Genomic DNA, 20,801 nt, shown 5'->3' with positions numbered 1-20,801 from the left:
AAAGTACTTTTTCTGCAGGAAAATACCCCCTGAGTACATTTATAAAGTAGCATAAATGGAAATACCAAGGAAAAGTACTTAAACTTGAGCTACTTGTATATTTTCCACTACTGCTTATGATTCATTTTAATAAAAAATAAATAAATAAAATAATGAAATGAAATCTTTTGGTTGGTATAATATTGGCATATTTTCAAACAAACCCTCTCAGTTTTATTTGCAGCAAAAACATTTTTTTTCAGAGTAAGGTGACAATAAAGTAAAAACATAACTGCATCACTGCCTCAGTACATGTTTCATTTACTGACATACTACTGTGTTTTCTGCTGGCTCTTGTTTCATTTTCTACTTCAGACCTGAAGCTGTTTGTCCTCTCTGCACACATTCTAACCTCGGAGTCCAGAGTTTCGGCCTTTCGTTAATGATGCTTTTATTTTTTAGCCTTCTGACTGGACGCCATCTTTAAAATGTCGCGGGCTTGACTCTCGGCACAGAAGAGGACAGGAGCGGGGAGGAGGACAGAGGAGGAGGACAGGAGGAGCCGGGAGGAGGGTGCTGATAGAGGGACATTCACTCATTGTTACCAACTCGAGGAGCGGCCGAGACGCCGTCGCTACACGTGAATTTTCCCCACCGCATTCAGGTAAAGTTGCCTTTCATGGACCCGCTTTCGCTTCGTTTCTAAGCGGCGCGTTTGTTCGGAGCAGCGCGCTTCGCCGCCGCCCGGCGCGGCGCGCTGGATCCCAACACCGGCACACAGGCTGCATACGCCGCGGTCACCATCATTTCACGAACCGTCATCTTTTGTCTCCGCTGCGCTCTGACGTTTCTGTCCGTGAGTGAGACAGCAGAGACAAACGGTTAGCTCCTGAGGATGAGGAGCAGTTCACGTCTGAATCTCCTGCAGGAGGAGCCGTTCGTGTTGACGCACAGGTAGACGGAGGGACGCACTCATTTCACATTAACGGTGATCAGGCTTTAAAATGCAGCCGGCCTTGTTTGACGTGTGTTCAGTGACATTAGACTGAGCTTTAGAAAGACTTTCTGCTGCGCGCGTCCCTGAATGAAGGTGTCGGGTTGTTGTTGTGTGTGTGTGTGTGTGTGTGTGTGTGTGTGTGTGTGTGTGTGTGTGTGTGTGTGCTGTCATGTAAGCGTGCTCATTTCCATTCTGAGCAAATGGCTAAATTAAAATTGAAATAATTGCTTTAACTGTTTCTGATCTAGATTGTCAATCAGCACTTTAAGGTTTCACTACAATGATTAGAAATAGCAACACACCACAAATGATACTTCTCTTCAATAAACTAGCACAAAAAGCTGTAAATACCAGCCTGAGTGTTTAGATAAGCAGTGATTCAGACAGCTGGCCTGCATGTGGATGTTTTTTGTTATTCTTAGTCACTGTGATGATATCATGGCTGTCAATGAACTCTGTTAATGTTACCACCCACCACAGTCAGTGACCTGAAAGCCACCAGCAGCCTCTTCAAACAGCCTTTGTGTGTTTCTCTCTTACAATCTGTAATTAGTCTCATTTTCACTTAAAAAACACACTCGAGATGAATAACCTGCAGTGCCGCATTTTTATTTCAGCTCGCAGGCTGAGCATCATCTCCATCTGCGCTCGTCAGCGTTATTTTCTCCAAAGCATCATCGCTGGGGCGGGAGGAGGAGGAGGAGGAGCAGCGTGGGTCACAGTGCAGCGTCTCGAAGGACCACAGCATCCTTCAGGTGATGGAGGTCTGGTGACGCACTGCTGACCGGAAACCCTGCGTGATGGTGATGGCTGCATCCAGCTTCAAACATGGCCGTCTTGGATTACCGACCCAGACTGCGTCTCTGTGAGCTGCAGAGGAGGCCAGCAGTCGCTCCTGGACGCTCCTCAAGCCGCGTGATTCCCCTCACAGGGCTCACCCCCTCTTCCTAAGCAGCCCAACTCTGGGTCCTTCCTCTCTCCTGCCTCACGGACCAGTCATGGATCTGCTGTGGGTGCTGTCGGTGTCCATGCTGACGGCGTGCGTTGCCATCCCCATGGATGCGGCGGCGGGGAGCCACAGCCTGTTCACCTGTGAGCCCATCACCCTGCGCATGTGCCAGGGGCTGCCCTACAACTCCACCTTCATGCCCAACATACTGAACCACTACGACCAGCAAACGGCCGCCCTCGCCATGGAGGTAAAGTACACTGCTGACGGTGAAACGCGTTTGTTTTTTAAAGCTGCTCTTTACGACACCTTTAAATATACTCAATGAAAAATGCTGTTTTGAATAGAAACTGCTCAGAAATGTGAATTTTTCAACGTGCAGTGGTCGCGGATGGACCTTTTCTGTGATATCTGTGCTGTTTTGATTTCAGCCTGCTGTTATTTGACTCATTTAAATGCTCTTTTAAAGCTGTGGGCCACAGACGGTGATTGCCTGTGTCAAATGTGCTTCTACCTGATCAGAGTCATTCTTTCAGTGATCGTGGCTTGAAAACATTTCATGTTGGTGAACGGAGGAGAGGATTTCATGTCCTTCCTGCTGTTTTTATGTCAGCGTTGTCTCAGAAATTCACTCGCAGCGTCTCATTCAGACGCCAGTCGTGTCGCAGTCGCCCCCTCAAAACTGACCTTTCGAGAATAATATTAAGGTTGATGTGGAAAATAGCGTTTTACATCTCAGTTTTAAATTTTTTTATTCTCTGTTTCTTTTCCATTTTCTGAGCATTGTGTCCCGCTGACCTGGAATAATTACCTAATCAATTTATTAGTTCATAGCTCAATCTAAATGCAGGTTTAGGCATCTTCTGTCCAGAAATGAGCAAGAGCTAGCTTTAACTGATTTGTTATGTTACAGACTTCCTAAAAGGAGATTGAGGAATCTGAGAAAAGCCAGCATCATTGTGTGTATGTTTAACTATTTAAAAAAAACTGATGAATTGGTCAACACACAAAAATAGCTTCTAAGAAGTGAGGATTTCTGTTTTTCTCTGTTTTATATCATTTTAATAGAATATCTTTGGCTTTTTGAGTGATGGTCGAACAAAAAAAAATATTTGAATATGTGTTTTTGTATTCATAGACTCAATGATTAACAGATTGTAATGGATGTTAATTAAATTTGACTTTGATTTCAGCTGATATTCAGTACAGCTATAGACTGGGAACACAAATGGGTAGCGGTGTCTGTAAAATGGTTCATTCCTGAACGAGGAAAATGCAGTAAATCAGTTTAAGAGAATTCGTTTTAGTGCACAGTTATTAAAAGAGACGAGCAGATTTCTACTTTCACATCACCGTTTTCTTAAAAAGAGGTGGAAAATGCATTGGGTTTTATTCACAAGACTCCAATTTACAGCATTTACAGCTTTGTTGTGAGTCACACTGCACACACACACACACACACGCGCGTAGGCATGCAGAGTGAGGCTCACAGACAGGCTGCGTTTCTGTCTACATGTACGCATTGTCAGGTCAGGACTGGCGTTTGTGGTATAATTAGTCTTCCTCACATGTTGTAAGTGGTTCAGTGCGTCTGCTGCGCCGCCTGCCTCGTGCACGTCAGCAGCCCGCATAGCTCTCGCCACGGCTAACCGGGTATGTGCTGAGAGTTAGTAATATCAAAGTGCTAGCCTACTTTAATTTGGCTCCTCTCGCTCCGGGGACTCGGAGTGTATTACCAAAACATTAAGCCCAAAATTAAGTTTTAATACTTGTCCCCGGGGGCCACGAGAGCAGTGCATTATTAAACGCCACTGATTTAACAGGGTGTGTTGTCCTAAAGCGGTTTCTGGTCTGCCGTGTTGACAGACAGCAGTTTAGCGAAACATGCAGGGACTCTTCACATCATCTGTTGTGCACCAAATCTTTATATAACAGGCTTGTGAGCAGCTAACTTCAGCTGGCAGCGAAGACCCAGACTGTCTCGTGTTTGGTTCAGATGGTGGATTACAGCTCGGATTGTAGCGTTTAGTCCCTGTTTTATTGTTTCTACCCCCTAGATAATCTATAGTTTGGCAGCCACAGCATCTGACTGTTGTGGCTGCGTTATCCTCTTTGAAACGTCGAGTTAGGCATTTAAACACAATCACGGAGCAGATGCATCACCTCGTTAAGTTAATCCCATCCCTTATATAGGCTGATCCCTCTGGAAGCTCAATCTATCGAGCAATTACTGGCCAAACTGCGCCAAAACACTCGATTGGATGCTCTGTTGGTTCAACTATCTGCCTGCTTGTGTGTGTATCGCTCCATCCATCTATATTTATCTCAGTTTATCCTTTCTCAGCATCATGTTACCGCTCCCTCTATCACTTTTACCCTTCGACACCCGCCCCGCCCTGCCCCGCCCCGCCTGGCACAGCGATGAGGTCCATGTGCGGAGCGACGACCGGCCATCTGTGCCGGCTCCACTCGGCTGAGAGATGGAGGGCGGGAGGAGCCGTGTGCCACGAAAATCCAGGGTTATGTAACCTCTGAACATGCCCTGCTCGACCGTGGGAGCGCGCAGCGTCGCACCACAGCTGCACACACATGTGGAAAAGATGCTCCCGCCTCCACCTGCCTCCGCCTGCCTCCGCCTGCCTCCGCCTGCCTCCGCCTGTCTGCTCAGAGCCGCTGTGTCCTTTCTTGTCTTTGCTGAAATATTCACTCTCGCCTTCTGTGTTTAGAGTGATAAAACATTTAGAGTTTGACGTGTGAATCTGATAGATGTTCTGAGTTTGTGGCTTAGTTAGACTCATTTTCTCATTGCTGAGATGTCACAAACTGTTCTGAGGCCAGCTCAGCCTTTTAGGCCTCATCGCAGTGTGTGGGGCTGCAGCGAACAGAGAGAGGCGCTTGTGGTTTTGACGGTGTTCACTTCGATTGGTCATGGATCCACAATTAAGTCTCTTTTAGTGTTCAGAAATGCTCGTTGAGTTTGGAAAACACACGGAAACCCAATAGCTTCCAAACAACGGAGACTACGCCTCTGTTTGCCTCTTGTTTTCCAGATAACTCGCCCCAGATCCAGCTCATGGGAGAACTCAAAGCCTATAAGATGTCGAGGGCAGCCAAATGAGAATTGACAGATGATTTTAAAGAGAATTAGGTCTGCTGAATAGCCATGATAATGATGATGAATGCCTCGCACCGTGGAGAAAGTGGGAGTTGGACGAGAACCAACGCCTGCCGCTCTTGCGGTTTTTGTCTAAACCCCCTGAAGTGGTGTCTTTGTGGATTTCTTTCTTTCTCGCTTTTTCGAGGTCTTTCAAGGTTTTTGTTTTTTTGGGGAAAGTTGGCGCAATTTATCATGATATCGTTATGAACTTTCCTGCTGCTCTGTCCTGTAAGACAGACAGGCGACATGTGATTCTTTAGTGTATGAGAAACCACAGCAGAAGACCAGATTCACACAGGAGTAAAAACTCTTTACTTTATTATCCGTCTGACCAGGAAACAACCCAAATAGGGATTTCTAAAAAAAATAAATAAATAAATAAATAGAAAAGGATTTTCTGTTTCTGTGTTCATCCCCGCTCAATCAGTCGTCGCTGACCGCTGAATGACCTCGCAGCTGAAGTGGGACAGCGGCCTCGGGGCTGGGAATCGGCTATTTCTGTGCCACAATGATGCCGTGCCACACTCGCATAAGATAAGTGGGAGCGTGGCGGATTTGACTGGCATAGCAAAAGGAAAAAAAAAGAATCCCCGTCTTTAGAGAAAGACACAGACTGAGGCTGCAGGAGGAATGTACAACTGTGGCTTCATCGCATTAATCAATTGAGCTGGTCTGAAGTGTCCTCGGCGTCCATCGGTGATGATATAAAGCATGAGATCAGGACGTCTTTGTTTAATGGAGGCAGCTGATAAGTCCTCTGCTCTGGGGTTTGCTCATCCTGTAAGAGTTTCTGGCGGAAAGGAGGGGAAATCTTTGTGACACTGTATTGTTTGAAACATTTGTGACCATCATAGTAAAAGTAATGTGAGCTGAACATTTCTTCAAAGCCAGATGGGACAAAGCGAGGGTCAGCGCTCAGCGGAGATGTTAATCGAGTCAGATCGATGAGAGGATGTGTTTACATGAAGCCAAAGCCGAGCCGGCAAATCATTTTTAATTGCTCCAAGACGGAATAAAGTGAGCGTCTTCCTCACTCACAGTGATGGATTTAAAGATGAAGATGAGGTTTTTCTGCCTGTGCATGCTCAAGGCTTGAGCCCGTCATCAGACTTATGGTCAAGTCCTTTCTTGGTCATCTTGGTTGTAGTGGCATTTTGTTCTGTATGGAGGCTGTGCAGGGACACAAAGGCGGACCAATGGTCTGTTTTTAATCCTCACTTCCACTCATTTCCTCCTCCTTTCAGGCCGTTAAATCAGCCTCTTGTCTCAGGTTTACAGCACATTCACACAAACTGTGTCATGTTACAGCTGCTGTGTAGAATAACCCAGATACTCCACCCAAGCTGTGTGAATGGATTTGTAAGGGAGAGGTGAGGTGTGTGCGTGTGTGTGTGCGTGTGTGTGTGAAAGACTCTGATAATGCTGATAAAGCTCTCTGATGGCTGCAAGTCTGTTAAAACACACTGCAGTGAACTAAAAAGTGCACCAATTAACACGCTTATTGTGTTAGCTCGAAAACATGTATCCTGGCTAAGCACGCACACACACACACACACACACACACACACACACACACACACACACACACACACGCACACACACAACATGGTGTGATCCACACCCACAACATGGTCTGATAAATCCTACCCAGCGTGACCTGGGCTATAAAAGAGCCTCTTGTTTTATCTAATGTCCAACACCGTGTTTATTGGCAGTGGACTGAAAGAGAAGCACATCCAGAGAGCAAGTCGCTGGTCCACAACAACCTTTCTGTGTGTGTGTGTGTGTGTGTGTGTGTGTGTGTGTGTGTGTGTGTGTGTGTGTGTGTGTGTGTGTGTGTGTGTGTGTGTGTGTGTACGCGTCTCTACACGGACATTACGCATTGTCAGAGCGTGAGGTTTTCAAACCTTTCTTAGTGCTGAATGACACGGCTGGCTCGGTCGACCCATCCCTCCTCTCTCTCTCCCTCTCCCTCTCTCACCCGCTCCTCAACCCCCTCCCTCACCCACCTCTTTTGTCCTCCCCCTCCCCCTACGCAGGGCTCACCCGTTGCCCAGGAAACGGTCCCAATTGTGCTGTTAACAAAGGGAGCCGAGGCTTTCTTGCCTCCCGGGAGGTGGTCCCCTCCACCCCGCACCCTGACCTCCTCGAACCCTGCTCTCCTCCCTCTTCCTCCTCCTCCCTGGTGATGCATCACTCGTTGCCATGGCGCTGAGCTTGGAAATTTGGAGAATTGGAAATGGCAGCAGAGGAGAAAGGGGAGAGAGAGGGGAGAGGGGAGCGAAAATGCAGGAGGGAAGAGGGCTGAAGGAGGGAGGGGTCTGATGGGAAGAGAGGTGACGGAGGTATTTAGAAAAGAGCAAACCAGCAGAGCAGTTGGCCGCGGCGGGCTTCTTTGTCAGCAGTTCATCAGTCACAGCATCGCAGCAGCTGACTGGAGCCTTCATTAAAAACGTATTCCTTTAGCATCAGGAAGGCACACACACCCCTGGACGCACCTCATTGGACGAGGCCGTGTTAATATTTCATATCCCGATGATCTGACTCAAAACATGGTGGATAATCTCCAAAGTGTATGGAGGTGAAACTAAGGTCAAGGCTGTGTTTCTTACCTCTTCAAAGGCTGACAGCTGAGAGAAAATATGCAGAAATATGCCAAATCACACATTGAGTGAACAAACATACGTCGACCTCGTTGAACTGTGCAGTCATATTGGCTGTTTTTCCTTCAGTTTCTTCTCCCCCCATCTCTTGACTTCATTTGAAGTTGACAGAGCTGTCGGGAAACGCGTCCTCTGCACCGTCCCTCCCGCCTCACTGTGACAATTTATTGTCATCTAAATTTTAGAGAATGTCCTGCAGCACTGGTTTATTTTAGAGATGAATTGCAGAACAGAAATATGCGTCCGTTTTGGGTTGAAGTACATTGTTTACTGTGTAAGTCAGCGTACTGGCTGCATACACCCCCCTCTGTGCGTGCTTTATTGACCTTCACTGCAGCTCCAGAATCCACAGCTTTTCTAAATGGCACATCTGATGTGTGCGAGCCTGCTGCCTGCTTATTTCACATTTTCAGAGATCAAAAATCCCGTACCACAGTCCCATGAATACGTAATGACTGCAGCGGTAGGATTGGAGCTGAAATAACATTAGCATACCTCCACCCCCGGGCCCGCGCCATTCGACAGAGTTGTGTATTACACGCTCGATTCTCCTTACACGGCCGGCTCCGGGGCGGAAAGCCCCATGACAAACCCTTCGCCATTCATCGGAGCAGCGGTTCACCAGCTGTTTCCAGTGTGGCCATTAACATCAAATCCCCATGGAGAGAGCAGAGGCTCCCACCGCAGGGCCTCAAGATGGTGGTGATTGGAGTTGTTTGGGCCGCTGACTGTTTGTCCCATCCACCAGCGGCTCAGTCCGGCCCACAGTGGCTCATGAGATGGGTTGACTGGAATAAAATGGCTGATTGAGATAGTGGAGCGATGGAGGAGGGGTAAGAACTGTAGGATGATGGAGGAGTGTAAAAATAGAGAAACGGGAAGCGTGATTTTCCCCTCTCGTGGATCATCTCTCTGTAGCCTGGATGTTTACTCAGCCCTTTCACGTACCGTCTCCATTTGTAGTCCAGTGCTGTGGCGTACAGTACATTGTGTTCTGCAGAGCGCATCAGAAGCCTGCGGGAATCACAGCGGAGCGGAACGGCGAAGACGCACGCTCACTTTAGCTGCATTAGATCATGTTTGAGTGGTTACCCGGCGCTGACAGGGCACCGCTGATTAAGTAAGAGATGTCAGTCACGGGACCGCACGCTGGCAGCACACAGCAGCGGGAGGCACGGGGAGGACCATCAGGACCACGGCACCCGGTGCTGGCAGGGTGGGCTGACATTCAGGATGTCTGCCTCTCTGTCTCATTCCTTCAGAGGCTGTCCAACGACACACTCCTCCTCTCTGCTGTGCCTGACTGTCGCTGTAATGTCACACTCTCGTTTAAAGAGTCATCATAGCGTCTTTATAGTGATTCTATCACGGGCTGAATTCTCAGGATCCTTCTGACCACAGCTCTGTCCGTCCCTGTCCACAGCGCTCTGATGTCCTCTAGTCTCGGCTCTGCTCAGACTAAATAGGAGATTTTACAGTGTTTCTCATTGTATGTCTATTCTTAGCAGTTCAAAGTGCTGATGTTGGTGTTCAGAGTGAAGCACTTCCTGATGAGCGCAGGCAAAGCTTCATGAATCTTGAATAGGTTTCATAAACTATTTCTTTGTATGACTTGTGTAAAATGAAGCACACGGATCAGTTTGTGATTAATGGATTGGTTGATTCATTTCTTGCTGATCTTTTGTCATTTATTTAAACATAAAGCATTACTCTTTCTAGCTTCCACTGCAGGTTTCGTCATGTTCTCTGCGATATTAAACCACGCTGTTAAACAGTGCGCTGTGATTGATGGCCTACGTCTGCGCTAATACACTCATTTCAAGGTGGATCGCTCTCATCGCACTTGTGTTTATGCTTCATAGATAACTCTGGCACGCTTCTGTTTATTGTGCAGTGGTGCTCGATGAAACGCGATGACTGCGTTTGAGCAGAAATGACACGATCGGCTGGTTGATTGATCTCAGCTATGACGGGCGTGTAAGTCAGCTAAAGCGCGTTTTAGAGAGCGTGTGAATACTCTGCTGATTTAAGGCTTCCTCCCGTGAACATAAACCCTCGTCATCACCCATCCATCCCTGATCCCTCACAGCGGAGGTGACGAACCACTCTGATTACCTCAGCGCCCCTCTGTCTGCCCCGTGATTGCTTTCCGTCTCCTCCGCAGCAGCTTAATGTCGTCTTGCTCGATAAGTGATATGAACAAGGCGACGACAAAAGCTCCGTGGATGTGGCCGCTTTGTGCTTTAAGGGCCAAGCCTAACACCCATTATAATCCTTTTTTACATAAAGACATCACATGTGGGTGGCTGGCGAACATGCTGTCAGGAGAGGGATATGTAGCGATGCTGCAGCCATATGGCGGGAGCACAGTAGTCTGTTCACATGTGATTGCGGCGCAGGAAGCAAACAACTGAGAGGATGAGAGAAAAGCCCGAATCACCACTTCTCTGAAATGATTTGGTGCTGCGTTCTGAGCTGGAAGATGTTCCCACTTTCCATTTCTGAGGATTTTCACCGTGTGTTAGTTGGAGGATTAAAGGAAATGAACTGTGCTCCGTCAGTTATTATTCAAATATCCAAGCTCAGCTGAAATGTCCTCGGATTTTCACTCCATGTTCGATTCAGTCAAATGTTGAGATTTCTTGTTGTGTCACTCAAGTGTTTTTTTTTTATGCTTGTAAGGGTCAGAGAAGAACAAAGACTTGCTGATCTCCCAGCGTACCGTCTCATCAGAGGACGGTGTGCGTGTTCTTCTCTGCGCTCCGTCCACGCCAAACAAACTGTTTAACTTGTTTAAAGCACAGTGACACGTCCTCATTAATATCCACCCTTCTAACAAACACAGAGACAAGTTGCCCCCTGCCTGTCCTCTCCTCACCCCTCCCTTCCCCCTCCCTAGCCCTGTCTGTCATGCAGACCCCTCTCTTTAGATGTCGGGGGGGTTAGCATGTGTCTGATTGACTTGGGTGTGGCTGGAGGCCTTTCTGTAGCAACACCAGCACAGAGGTATATGCAAACTGGCGCATGCAGAAACATGCAACCTTCCTCTTCCTCACATGGATTTCACTCATTCACACACACACACACACACACACACACACACACACACACACACGCACACTCTTTCCTCAGCATTTGCATATTAACAGCATGCCCCACAGATGCTTCCTGCACTCACACCGCCTCTTGGCTCAGTTTATATGTGTGAGACCATTATTGTGCTGGTACTTGGGTGTGTGACCATGTAAATAATATACTTCCGTTGGTACTTCGGCTTGTGTGTGTGTGTATGTGTGTGTGTGTGTGTGTGAGTGTGAGTGTATGCACATTACCACTGTGTGTCAGTCAGTCACAGCGTGGCCCCCCCCATAACACAAAGGCCCTGTCAGCAGCAGCCCTGCCTGTGTGTGTGTGTGTGTGTGTGTGTGTGTGTGTGTGTGTGTGTGTGTGTGTGTGTGTGTGTGTTGGGGGTTGCCCAGCTTGTTGTGCTCCTCCTATCTGGAGGTTGGAGGGAAGGAAGAGAGAGGGGATGGAGGAAGGGGGGAGATTAAAATCACAGGGGTGGGGGGATTATTAGGAAAGAGGCCAGAGTTGTTTTTATGGATTCATCTCCAGAAGCCGTCAGAGACACGCTCCACTGGTCTCTTTGTGCCTGTCCTTGGCCCTCACTGTGAAGTTAGAGGAACACAAACTGTTAAAATAGGTTGTGCTTTTCTAAACATTAGCAGGCAGAGGTTTAGACACATGTTTCCGTTTACTTCAAAAAGAAAGTGTAATAAAGTGCTGCACACTTTAAATTGTCTCTGTCTTCCTCTGCCTGCAGCCGTTCCATCCCATGGTGAACCTGCAGTGCTCTCCGGAGCTCAGGATGTTCCTGTGCGCCCTCTACGCCCCGGTGTGTACCGAGTACGGCCGGATGACTCTGCCCTGTCGCCGCCTCTGTCTGCAGGCCAAGAGCGACTGCTACAAGCTAATGGACATGTTCGGCGTCAGCTGGCCGCAGGAGATGGACTGCAACAGGTTGGTACAACGGCAGCAAATCCCAGATTCATGTCAGCTGTAACAACCCTGCGGCATCCGTCGCTGAAGCAGCAGCAGACCAGAGAGCTTGGAAAAAGTCATTCATTCTGATGACGTCTGAGTTTGAGATCCGGCTCCTAAACAATGTGTCGTCCCAGAGGGTAAATTAGTTTTGCAGCCACATAATTGAATCAGTGAACCACACATCAAATTAGAAACATCAGCAGCAACACAGTGCACAGACACGAGCAACGCAGCGCTGCAGCACCACCAGCACCAACAGCACCACCAGTAGAGTCACCAAGTCGCATTCACACACATGAAACCCTGAAGACAAACAGCGATAGTGAATGAATGAATATCAGTGAGGAACAGAGCACGCTGTCCTGTGTCACCCTCCCAGGTTCCCAGACTGTGACGAGCCCTACCCCCGTCCTGTAGACCTCCTGTCCAGCTCAGACACGACTGAGTCCCCCGTCTCCGTCCAGCGGGACTACGGCTTCTGGTGTCCCCGAGAGCTCAAGATCGACCCCGAGCTCGGCTACTCCTTCATGGGGGTCCGTGACTGCTCTCCCCCGTGTCCCAACATGTACTTCACACGTGAGGAGCTGACGTTCGCCCGCTACTTCATCGGGGTGGTGTCCATCGTCTGTCTGTCCGCCACCCTCTTCACCTTCCTGACTTTCCTCATCGACGTGTCGCGCTTCCGCTACCCAGAGCGTCCAATTATATTCTACGCCGTGTGCTACATGATGGTGTCCCTGGTGTTCTTCCTGGGGTTTCTGTTGGAGGACAAAGTCTCCTGTAACGCAGCGAGCCCTGGGAGGTTCAGAGCTTCAACGGTGACTCAAGGCTCCCATAATAAGGTAAGAAAGTCGAGACTCTGACTTTTTACTGTTTTTCCGCTACCTGGACGGCGGTATTGATCCTCCATCCGTCCACTCTCTGTCTGTCCCAGGCCTGCACCCTGCTCTTCATGGTGCTGTATTTCTTCACCATGGCCGGCAGCGTCTGGTGGGTCATTCTGACTATCACGTGGTTCCTGGCTGCTGTTCCCAAGTGGGGCAGTGAGGCCATAGAGAAGAAGGCCCTGCTCTTCCACGCCTGTGCCTGGGGCATCCCCGGCGTCCTCACGGTCACCCTGCTCGCCATGAACAGGATCGAGGGAGACAGCGTCAGTGGCGTTTGCTTCGTGGGGCTGTACAACTTGACGGCCCTGCGCTGGTTCCTGCTGGCCCCACTGGGATTGGACGTAGTGGTGAGGAAGAGTATTACAACACCAGAGATAGTGTAAAAACATGCAGTCTATGTCACAACAACTTAACCCCACCCCCTCTCTCATGTCATCCCAGGTTGGTGTGGCACTGCTGCTGGCAGGCATCGCGGCACTAAACCGAGTCCGCATGGAGATTCCACTGGAGAAGGAGAACCAGGAGAAACTGGTGAAGTTCATGATCCGCATCGCCGTGTTCTCCGTGCTCTACCTGGTCCCTCTGCTGGCCGTTCTGGGCTGCTACCTTTATGAGAACAGCTACCGGGCCGTCTGGGAGACGACCTGGGTCCAGGAGAAGTGCAGAGACTACCACATCCCCTGCCCCTACCAGGTGACGTACCTGCCTCAGTATTTTAACAAAAAGCATTAAGGTGGTCTGGACTGATAACTCCCAGTCTAAACTGGTGCCTCCCTGATGAGGTTTTCATGAAACCCTCCTTGGGCACAAAGTGTTTTTACTTGCAAGTTAAAAATATGTATTTTTAGCTTCTTTGTTGTAGGCTGACTATACCTAAGCCTGGTGCTGTCATCAGATTATACCGTCTTCTTTGAAACAAATGCACCGTTCAAATCTCTCCTTTTTGACTGAAGGAAACTTAATTCATGGGATATCTGACCTGATTCTGTCTCTAACATGATGTGGTCATTATACAGCAGGATTCTGCTGTGCATGGAATGACTGCAGTATAACATTTTGTACGCAACAAACAGAAACACAGTCACTGGGAGGCACTGATAGTAGCTGAGATACTGCTGCGTTTATTCCCTGTCGTTCATTACAGTTGGCACAGATGTTAGTGCACAACAAACGTAGTGCGTAGTGGGACTCTCGCAAGGAAGCTAGAAGACAGAGCAGGGGGCGACAGCTGGGAGAAGGCTGATCACTGCCAGATGTGTTTGCACACAGAGACATCAGAGAGCTGATAGAGCGGTGCTTGATACCGTGTGCATTTAAACACAACGTCCAGCACAGGCCAAACATGCACACACAGTCATGTGGGAGACGGGCTAGTGGTCACTTTCATGCTGTCCGTCTTCAGTCGCTCTGTTACTTCACAGAGCTGCAGCAGCCTCCAGCATCAGCGCACACGCCGCAGCTCATCTGATAGAGCTGTTAATAATTCAAAGCGCTCGCTCTCTCGCTCTCATGTCGTCCTTCCTCTCTGTCAGGAAGCACCTCCCGTGCGAGCATGCCTTTGCAAAGCCGCACTTAGCGTCACGCGTTCAAAGTGGATTTTGATTGTGGTAGCAGAGAGACAGAGTGCAGACTGTTAGCACGTGTGTGTGTGTGTGCATGTGTATGTGTGTTGTTTGTGAAGTCCCAGTCACACCTTGTCAGGAGCAGTAATAAACAATCATGGATTACTCTGAAGTCTCTGCTGTTGACTTTAGTTAATGGCTTCATCTGGATCTCGAACACTTTGATGCAACTGCTCCTTTGTTTCCTGTCTGTGCAGCAGCAGACGCAGGTGAGCCCGTTTCACCTGCACAAATGAACAGTTTGCATCGGCAGAAATGATGGAAATGATCCAGAGCTACAGATGCAAGAGCAGTGAGTAAGATCAGAGCGTGCTCTTAATCTGCCACAGAGTCACTGCATTGTGTAAGAGAGCAGTGCAGTAATCCTGCGTGCGTTAGTGTGTGTGCGCAGAGGACAGGGTCAGTGGGGTCAAGCTGCACCACATCGTAGCTGCAGCGGATCTGAACACAAGCTGCATGTTCTCATACACTGTACAGCAGTGTGCTGTGGAGATGCTTCTAGGTGTAAAACTCACACAAAGATCCGGCTTTCCACTCCACCCCCACGACGGTCATGAAAGCACACACACACACACACTGGGCCTGCACACACATACACTGTGCCCGCACACATACACTGTGCCTGCACACACACTGAGTCAATAACGTGCATCAGTAGATAGCTTCGACTCAAAGTGCCTTACTATATTTATCTTAAAAGCCTTCCCCGAGGCTTGGGTCCACTGAGTGACGCTCGACCCTTCTTCTCCACAGCGCGCACACACACACACACACACACACACACACACACACACACACACACACACACACACACACACACACACACACACACACACACACAGTCAGGATGATGACTGAATCAAGCCACATGAGTCTGATCAAAGGAGCAAGAAAGCGACGACGGCTGACTGTGAGTCAGCTCATTTTGGGTTTGACTTTAAAAACCGATGTGCATTTATTTCTCCTCTGAGCGTAACGTTGGAGCTCGAAGCTGCTGCACAGATGCAGCTGACGACTGATGACACACACACACTGCGATGGGGATGCTGTCTCTTATCTCTCTGCTGTAATGAGCCTATCTGTGGACGGCTCAGCCTCGGGGCTCTCCGCCCAGCCCACTCATAATGAGGCCATCGTGACTACATCTGGGTGTGTGACTGCATGAGTGCACGTGTGTGTGTGTGTGTGTACATATGAGAGCCGGGGAGTGAGTAGGAGATAGAGTGTGTGTGTGTGTGTGTGTGTGTGTGTGTGTGTGTGTGTGTGTGTGTGTGTGTGTGTCTGTGTGTGTCTGTGTGTGTCTGTGTGTGTGTGCGCGTCAGCTGTAGTGCTGCTGTTGCTGTGGCAGAGAGCAGCAGTGTGGTGACTGCACAGCGTCGTCCTGCTCTGTTGGACAGAAATGACCTCAGTCTGAGCTCAGCTTCTCTTCATGCTTCTGAAACAGTACTTTGAACCTGTTTTCACGTTGTCTTATGTGTCATGCCTTCAAATAATAACATTTATCCAGTCGCATACAGTCAATATTTTACAACTGGAAGATTTTTATGAACTGAACGCTTCAAAAACATACTGTGCGCAACAGAAACGCAAATCCGTTATCTATGCGGTGTTCATGCAGTTACGAGGTTTTTCTTGTGCCGCACAGTGATCATGGAAGATAAGAAGATAAATAGAACCACGGTAGAGGAGAGCGCCAGAGAATCCGCTGTAGCTCGAAGCAAATATTAGTCGTCAGCTGGCATGACAGAGACAGATGACAGACAGTGTGTCGGCTGCTGTGGTGTTTATGCTTCCAGCAAAGCTGTCAGGGATGATATCAAGTATACACACACGCACGCACGCACGCACGCACGCACGCACGCACGCACGCACGCACGCACGCACGCACGCACGCAGGCAGGGTATGAATGAACACAGTCTGTCAGCAGGCGTGAACATTTTCATTAGTCCATACATGCTGATGTTGACATGCAGGACTCAGTGATGTAACTCCATGACTGTGAGCGGCGTCGTGCAGCTGCTGCTCAGCGTCGTGTGCTGCTGGGATGTTTCCTGCGTTCAGGTGAGTCTCACCTGCTAACGTGCTGCAGGTGAAGTGGAAACACAGCAAAGCGCACACGAGTAGTTTTGTACACTTCAGACTTTGATCACAGCGTTGCTTTATGTTAAATCTGGGTTTGGAAATGGGATGTGATTGGCAGTCAGCCCGTCATACAGGAAGTAGGACCTCTGAACGAGCTCCACACTCTTGCCCTCAGGCCTTTCAGCATGTGGGTGTAGCTGCTGCAGCCTGTCTCTCTACATCCTCCCAGCCCACCAAACACACCCACTCACTCTGATTGATCTGTGTTTCTTCCCCCTTCCAGCACTGTCTCAATCACACACACACAAACCTGTACATCCCACAATAACCACATCTTCTGTGTGTGTCCTGCAGGTGGAGCACACCAGTCGTCCGGACCTGGTCCTGTTCCTGATCAAGTACTTGATGATGCTGATTGTAGGAATCCCCTCGGTGTTCTGGGTGGGCAGCAAGAAGACCTGCTTCGAGTGGGCCAGCTTCTTCCACGGCAAGCGTCGCAAAGAGTACGTACTACACACACACACACACACACAGACGGCGCTTCAGGCACAGCTTTACACACATTGGGTTGAAATATTTGATGCTAATAGTTTAGCAGGAAAAACCTTAAAAACATCTTTTAAAGGGTCCCTCTAAGTCTTGTCATTGTGTTTTTGTTAACTTAGAGTGAGCTCTGTGTATCTGCAGAGGGAGCAGGTCCTGCTCGTGGTTTCACTGGCTAACAGTTGTTAGCACTGCGCCAGCAAAGGCAACAAGACCACTAGCAAGCAGACGTGTGCTGTGACCTCGATGAGGGCTTTGAGCTGAGCGGTGCGATCTGAACGCTAACAGTCTGCAGGAGTCAGTCGTAGAAGTTTGATGCTGAGTCATTTGGTTCTTTCTTCGGTGGGTCTCCGTTCGCTCCCACAGCCTCCTCGTTACAGCGGATGCACTGTCAAAGCGAGCTGTATGAAGTCCATTAAAGACGTTTCCAGTCTGGGGCTGTTTCCAGCTCAGTGTGTGTAGATGTGTGTGTGGCTTGGTGGTGAACACAGGCCCTTCTCTGCGCTCACTCCCCTCCCCTCCAAACTCAGAGCATTAACCCCCTCTCCCACCGCCTGCTCCACACACTCCTCCATCCTCTTCTACCACGCCCACCACCCCACCACCTTCCCCCTCTCCCTGCCCACCCTCCTGCGACTCTCTCTGCCCTCCCTGCCTCCGCTCCCCTCCTCCTCCTCTTCCTCCACCTCCTCCACCTCCACCCCCTCCCTGCCCTCCTCCTTCCCCTGCTGCAGCGCGATGGTGAACGAGAGCCGTCAGGTGCTCCAGGAGCCCGACTTCGCCCAGCTGCTGCTCAGGGACCCCAACACGCCCATCGTGAGGAAGTCGCGGGGCACGTCCACCCAGGGGACCTCCACCCATGCCTCGTCCACCCACCTGGCCATGTTGGATGAGCCGCCCAGCGCCAGCACCAGCAGGGCCGGCTCGGTCCGCAGCGCACGCTCCAAGATGAGCAGCTACCACGGCAGCCTGCACCGCTCCCGAGACGGCAGGTGGGTCTCCTCTGCTGCAGATGTGTCGTGGCGCTGTTTTTCTTCTTCTGCACTGCAGTGCTGTTCCTGTAGATCTGCTCCTGATGCTACCGTTTGTGTCTTTGTCTTTCCCAGATACACAGCCTCCAGTTTCCGGGCCGCAGACGACCGGCTGCCCTACGGAAGCATGCCTCGCCTCAACGACCAATCGCAGTCCAGGCACTGCAGCACCAATCGCCTGGACAGCCTGTCACGCCACGGCTCCACCCAACGACTGGAGAGCCAATCGCGGCACAGCAGCATCAGGGACCTCAGCAGCGCCACCCAGGCTGTTCTCAGTGTCCCAGGAAATGGGATCCACAGGGTCCTGGAGGAGGACGGAGCCACCGCCTGAACAGGAACCCGGCTGTGAGCCACTTTTCATGGCTCCTTCTGAGGACGACAGGATGAGTAGAAGTGAACGTAGGAAAGATGAGTTTTCTTTTTCTAGAAGTTTAAGAATGTGTGAGGATCCACAGCAAGCTTGACAGAGCAGAGTTAGAATAGGGCTACAGCCAGCCAAATTAAGAGGGCCGAGTGTGGATCGATGCCTTAAGATGTCCTCTCAGCTTTACTCGACCGACTAGCTGATCCCAAAAACTGAAGTCCACAATGTTTTTTTGTCGGGTTTCCAAAACTGTGATGGATTCCGTGGTCCTGATGGTGTCCTGTGGTTAGCTGACACTGGAAAATGATGACGAGGCTTCACTGCTGGACCTGCGTTACTGCGCCAGTGGAGAACAAAGTGTGACAGACTGCACTGGATTGTTTTTTACTGTACTTGTTTATATGAAGGACTCTGAACAGGATCTGATGGACCGTGGACGTTACGAGCCTTCTCCTCCCGTCTGTGCTTTTAGCAGTCAGGAGGGTGGAAGCAGGGTTTTTTTAAAGGCTTACCAGCTACGGACATCCCATTATTTTTCAGATGGTAAACTCCCCTTTATCAAGGCAACTTTAAGGAACAAACACCCTTTGGCTACACTACATGTGCTCTACACGACTCCTGAACTTAACGAAAGCCTTGTCTCATTTTAAAAGCTGTTTCCTTTTTATATTGAGGTACTGCATTGCGTCACGATGAGAAGAAAAATGTCTGCATCTGTGGTTCGTCAGGATGTGAAGGGCTGAAATACAGGAAACAAGCTGAATCCAAACTCCTGCCTTATGACTGTGTGTTGAGACAGAATGTGAAGCCAGTTGTACAGGCGGCGTGATTACTCACAGGATCAGTGTGAAGACACAAGAAGACGTGTTTATGGATCTGCTTTATAATGAGGAAAAACTCAGAGGAAGCTGAAAACACACCAACACACTCCCACAGCCAGCCAGTGTGTGTGTGTCGCTAGCTAGCTTGCAGCTAACATACAGTTGGTACACAAACAGGGGTTAACAATTGACTTCTTTCTGTCTGAACACACCTTTACACTTTGAATAGATGATAGTTCGCCCTTAGAGTCAAATTCCAAGTAGTCTGTCCTGTTTAAGAATGTGTCCTTACTTGTATAGCTACTGTAAAACGTTAGACAAACATTTCCTCTAATGGCAAAAGTTGTGTGTTGATGTAAAAACGGAACTTTTGTTGTTGATTTGTATTAAAGTTTTTTCTAAAGAATGGATGTTTGTGAGTAATGACCACACAGCAGCACACTGGGTTTGTATTTGTAACAGCCCTCCGCTTTATTGAAATACATCGGAGTCAGGTTAATATAATGAGTTCTCCACATAAGTGTGGCAGCCAGTTCCATACATTATTTTTGTTTTGACCTTACACCTTAAATATTTTTTGTGCAAAAAAGAATCTACATCACCTGTAGTGGGTTATCCTCAGTAAAACGCCCAAACCGTTCAAAAAGGAGGAAGTCAAAGTAAAACAACAAACCGAAAACAAAAATGATTACATCTATAACATGCAAAACTGTACAAATTATTACAAAGCAATCCTAGAAAAAAAAACAAAGTGTAATATGATATGAAAGAGCAAATAATATCGAAGGTACTGTAGATAAGACCTCACTGAAATGCAAAGGCGTTTGAATTTTTTTCTTTTAGGTTTTCCTTCTCTTAAATGTTACCACTGTGGCACCTCAGCCGTCAAAGCACCTGTCGCCCTTCACCCCTGAAAACATTTCATCTTTTTTTTTACATCTTATAGTCCTCACCACCTGCACCATCCTGCTGTCTCCACCCGGGTCACATCTACTGTACACTACAGCCAGATTCATCTGTCCCTCTCTCGCGCCGTCCATCCATCCGTCAAACAAACCTCGAACACACCCATTTTCATCTAAATGAAAAGAAATCATTGGTTCTGACATTTCCTGAGTTTCTCTTCCCCTCTCCTTAAACTGGGATATCTAGGATCAGCTTTTCTGTACAATAATGGCCGATAATAAAACTGGCTACGACAGTTCTCCCACCCCCACCTAATACATTCTACAGATAAACTCCAGCAGGAACTAAGGAGACTCACTAGCTTAAAAAGTTTCAAAGAGGCGTTCGTTTGGAATAAAACCAGCTTAGTCGCACTGAGGAGCTCCAAACCTCTCCCTCTCTCTTCATATAAAATGGAATACTAAAAAAACACCTGGAATGAGTTGTTTTTAGAGCTACTTTGTTCAGTTTTAACAGGGGAATCGACAGGAATGACCACCAAAACACTTTCAAGCGGAATAAACTGGAGGATTGTGTTCCAGGACGCGGTCCTGTGCGTTAGAAGACGAGGAGCAGGTTCCTCAAAAAGCCTCCGATGAGGACTAAAGACCAGCGACAGGCCATTATAAGAGTGCAGGGTGTGTATTCTTACAGATAATACCACGTTAAAATTAGTGTCTCATGTCAGGAGAGTGTCAGGTTTCAGCTCTGTG

General features: G+C 48.7%; 1 protein-coding gene across 2 annotated transcripts; it reads left to right on the top strand.

The window, feature by feature from the left end:
* The first annotated feature begins 490 nt into the window (after positions 1–490).
* Positions 491–19,551, top strand: fzd3a (frizzled class receptor 3a). Of its 2 annotated transcripts, none has more exons than XM_070987782.1 (9): positions 491–643; positions 1,594–2,175; positions 11,569–11,765; positions 12,169–12,631; positions 12,724–13,023; positions 13,118–13,369; positions 16,736–16,884; positions 17,659–17,916; positions 18,031–19,551. In XM_070987782.1, the coding sequence occupies exons 2-9, from the start codon at positions 1,975–1,977 to the stop codon at positions 18,287–18,289; spliced, it is 2,079 nt and encodes a 692-aa protein (XP_070843883.1). In that variant the 5' UTR covers positions 491–643; positions 1,594–1,974; the 3' UTR covers positions 18,290–19,551. The 2 variants fall into 2 exon arrangements, with proteins under 2 accessions (XP_070843883.1, XP_070843882.1); XM_070987781.1 differs by having other exon boundaries at positions 17,455–17,916; positions 18,031–19,543.
* Positions 19,552–20,801: the final 1,250 nt, after the last annotated feature.

This window comes from Chaetodon trifascialis, chromosome 19 (assembly GCF_039877785.1).
Source record: "Chaetodon trifascialis isolate fChaTrf1 chromosome 19, fChaTrf1.hap1, whole genome shotgun sequence".
Classification (NCBI taxonomy): Eukaryota; Metazoa; Chordata; class Actinopteri; order Chaetodontiformes; family Chaetodontidae; genus Chaetodon; species Chaetodon trifascialis.
Note: the sequence above shows the minus strand (reverse complement) of the source record. Positions and strands in the feature narration are given on the sequence as shown.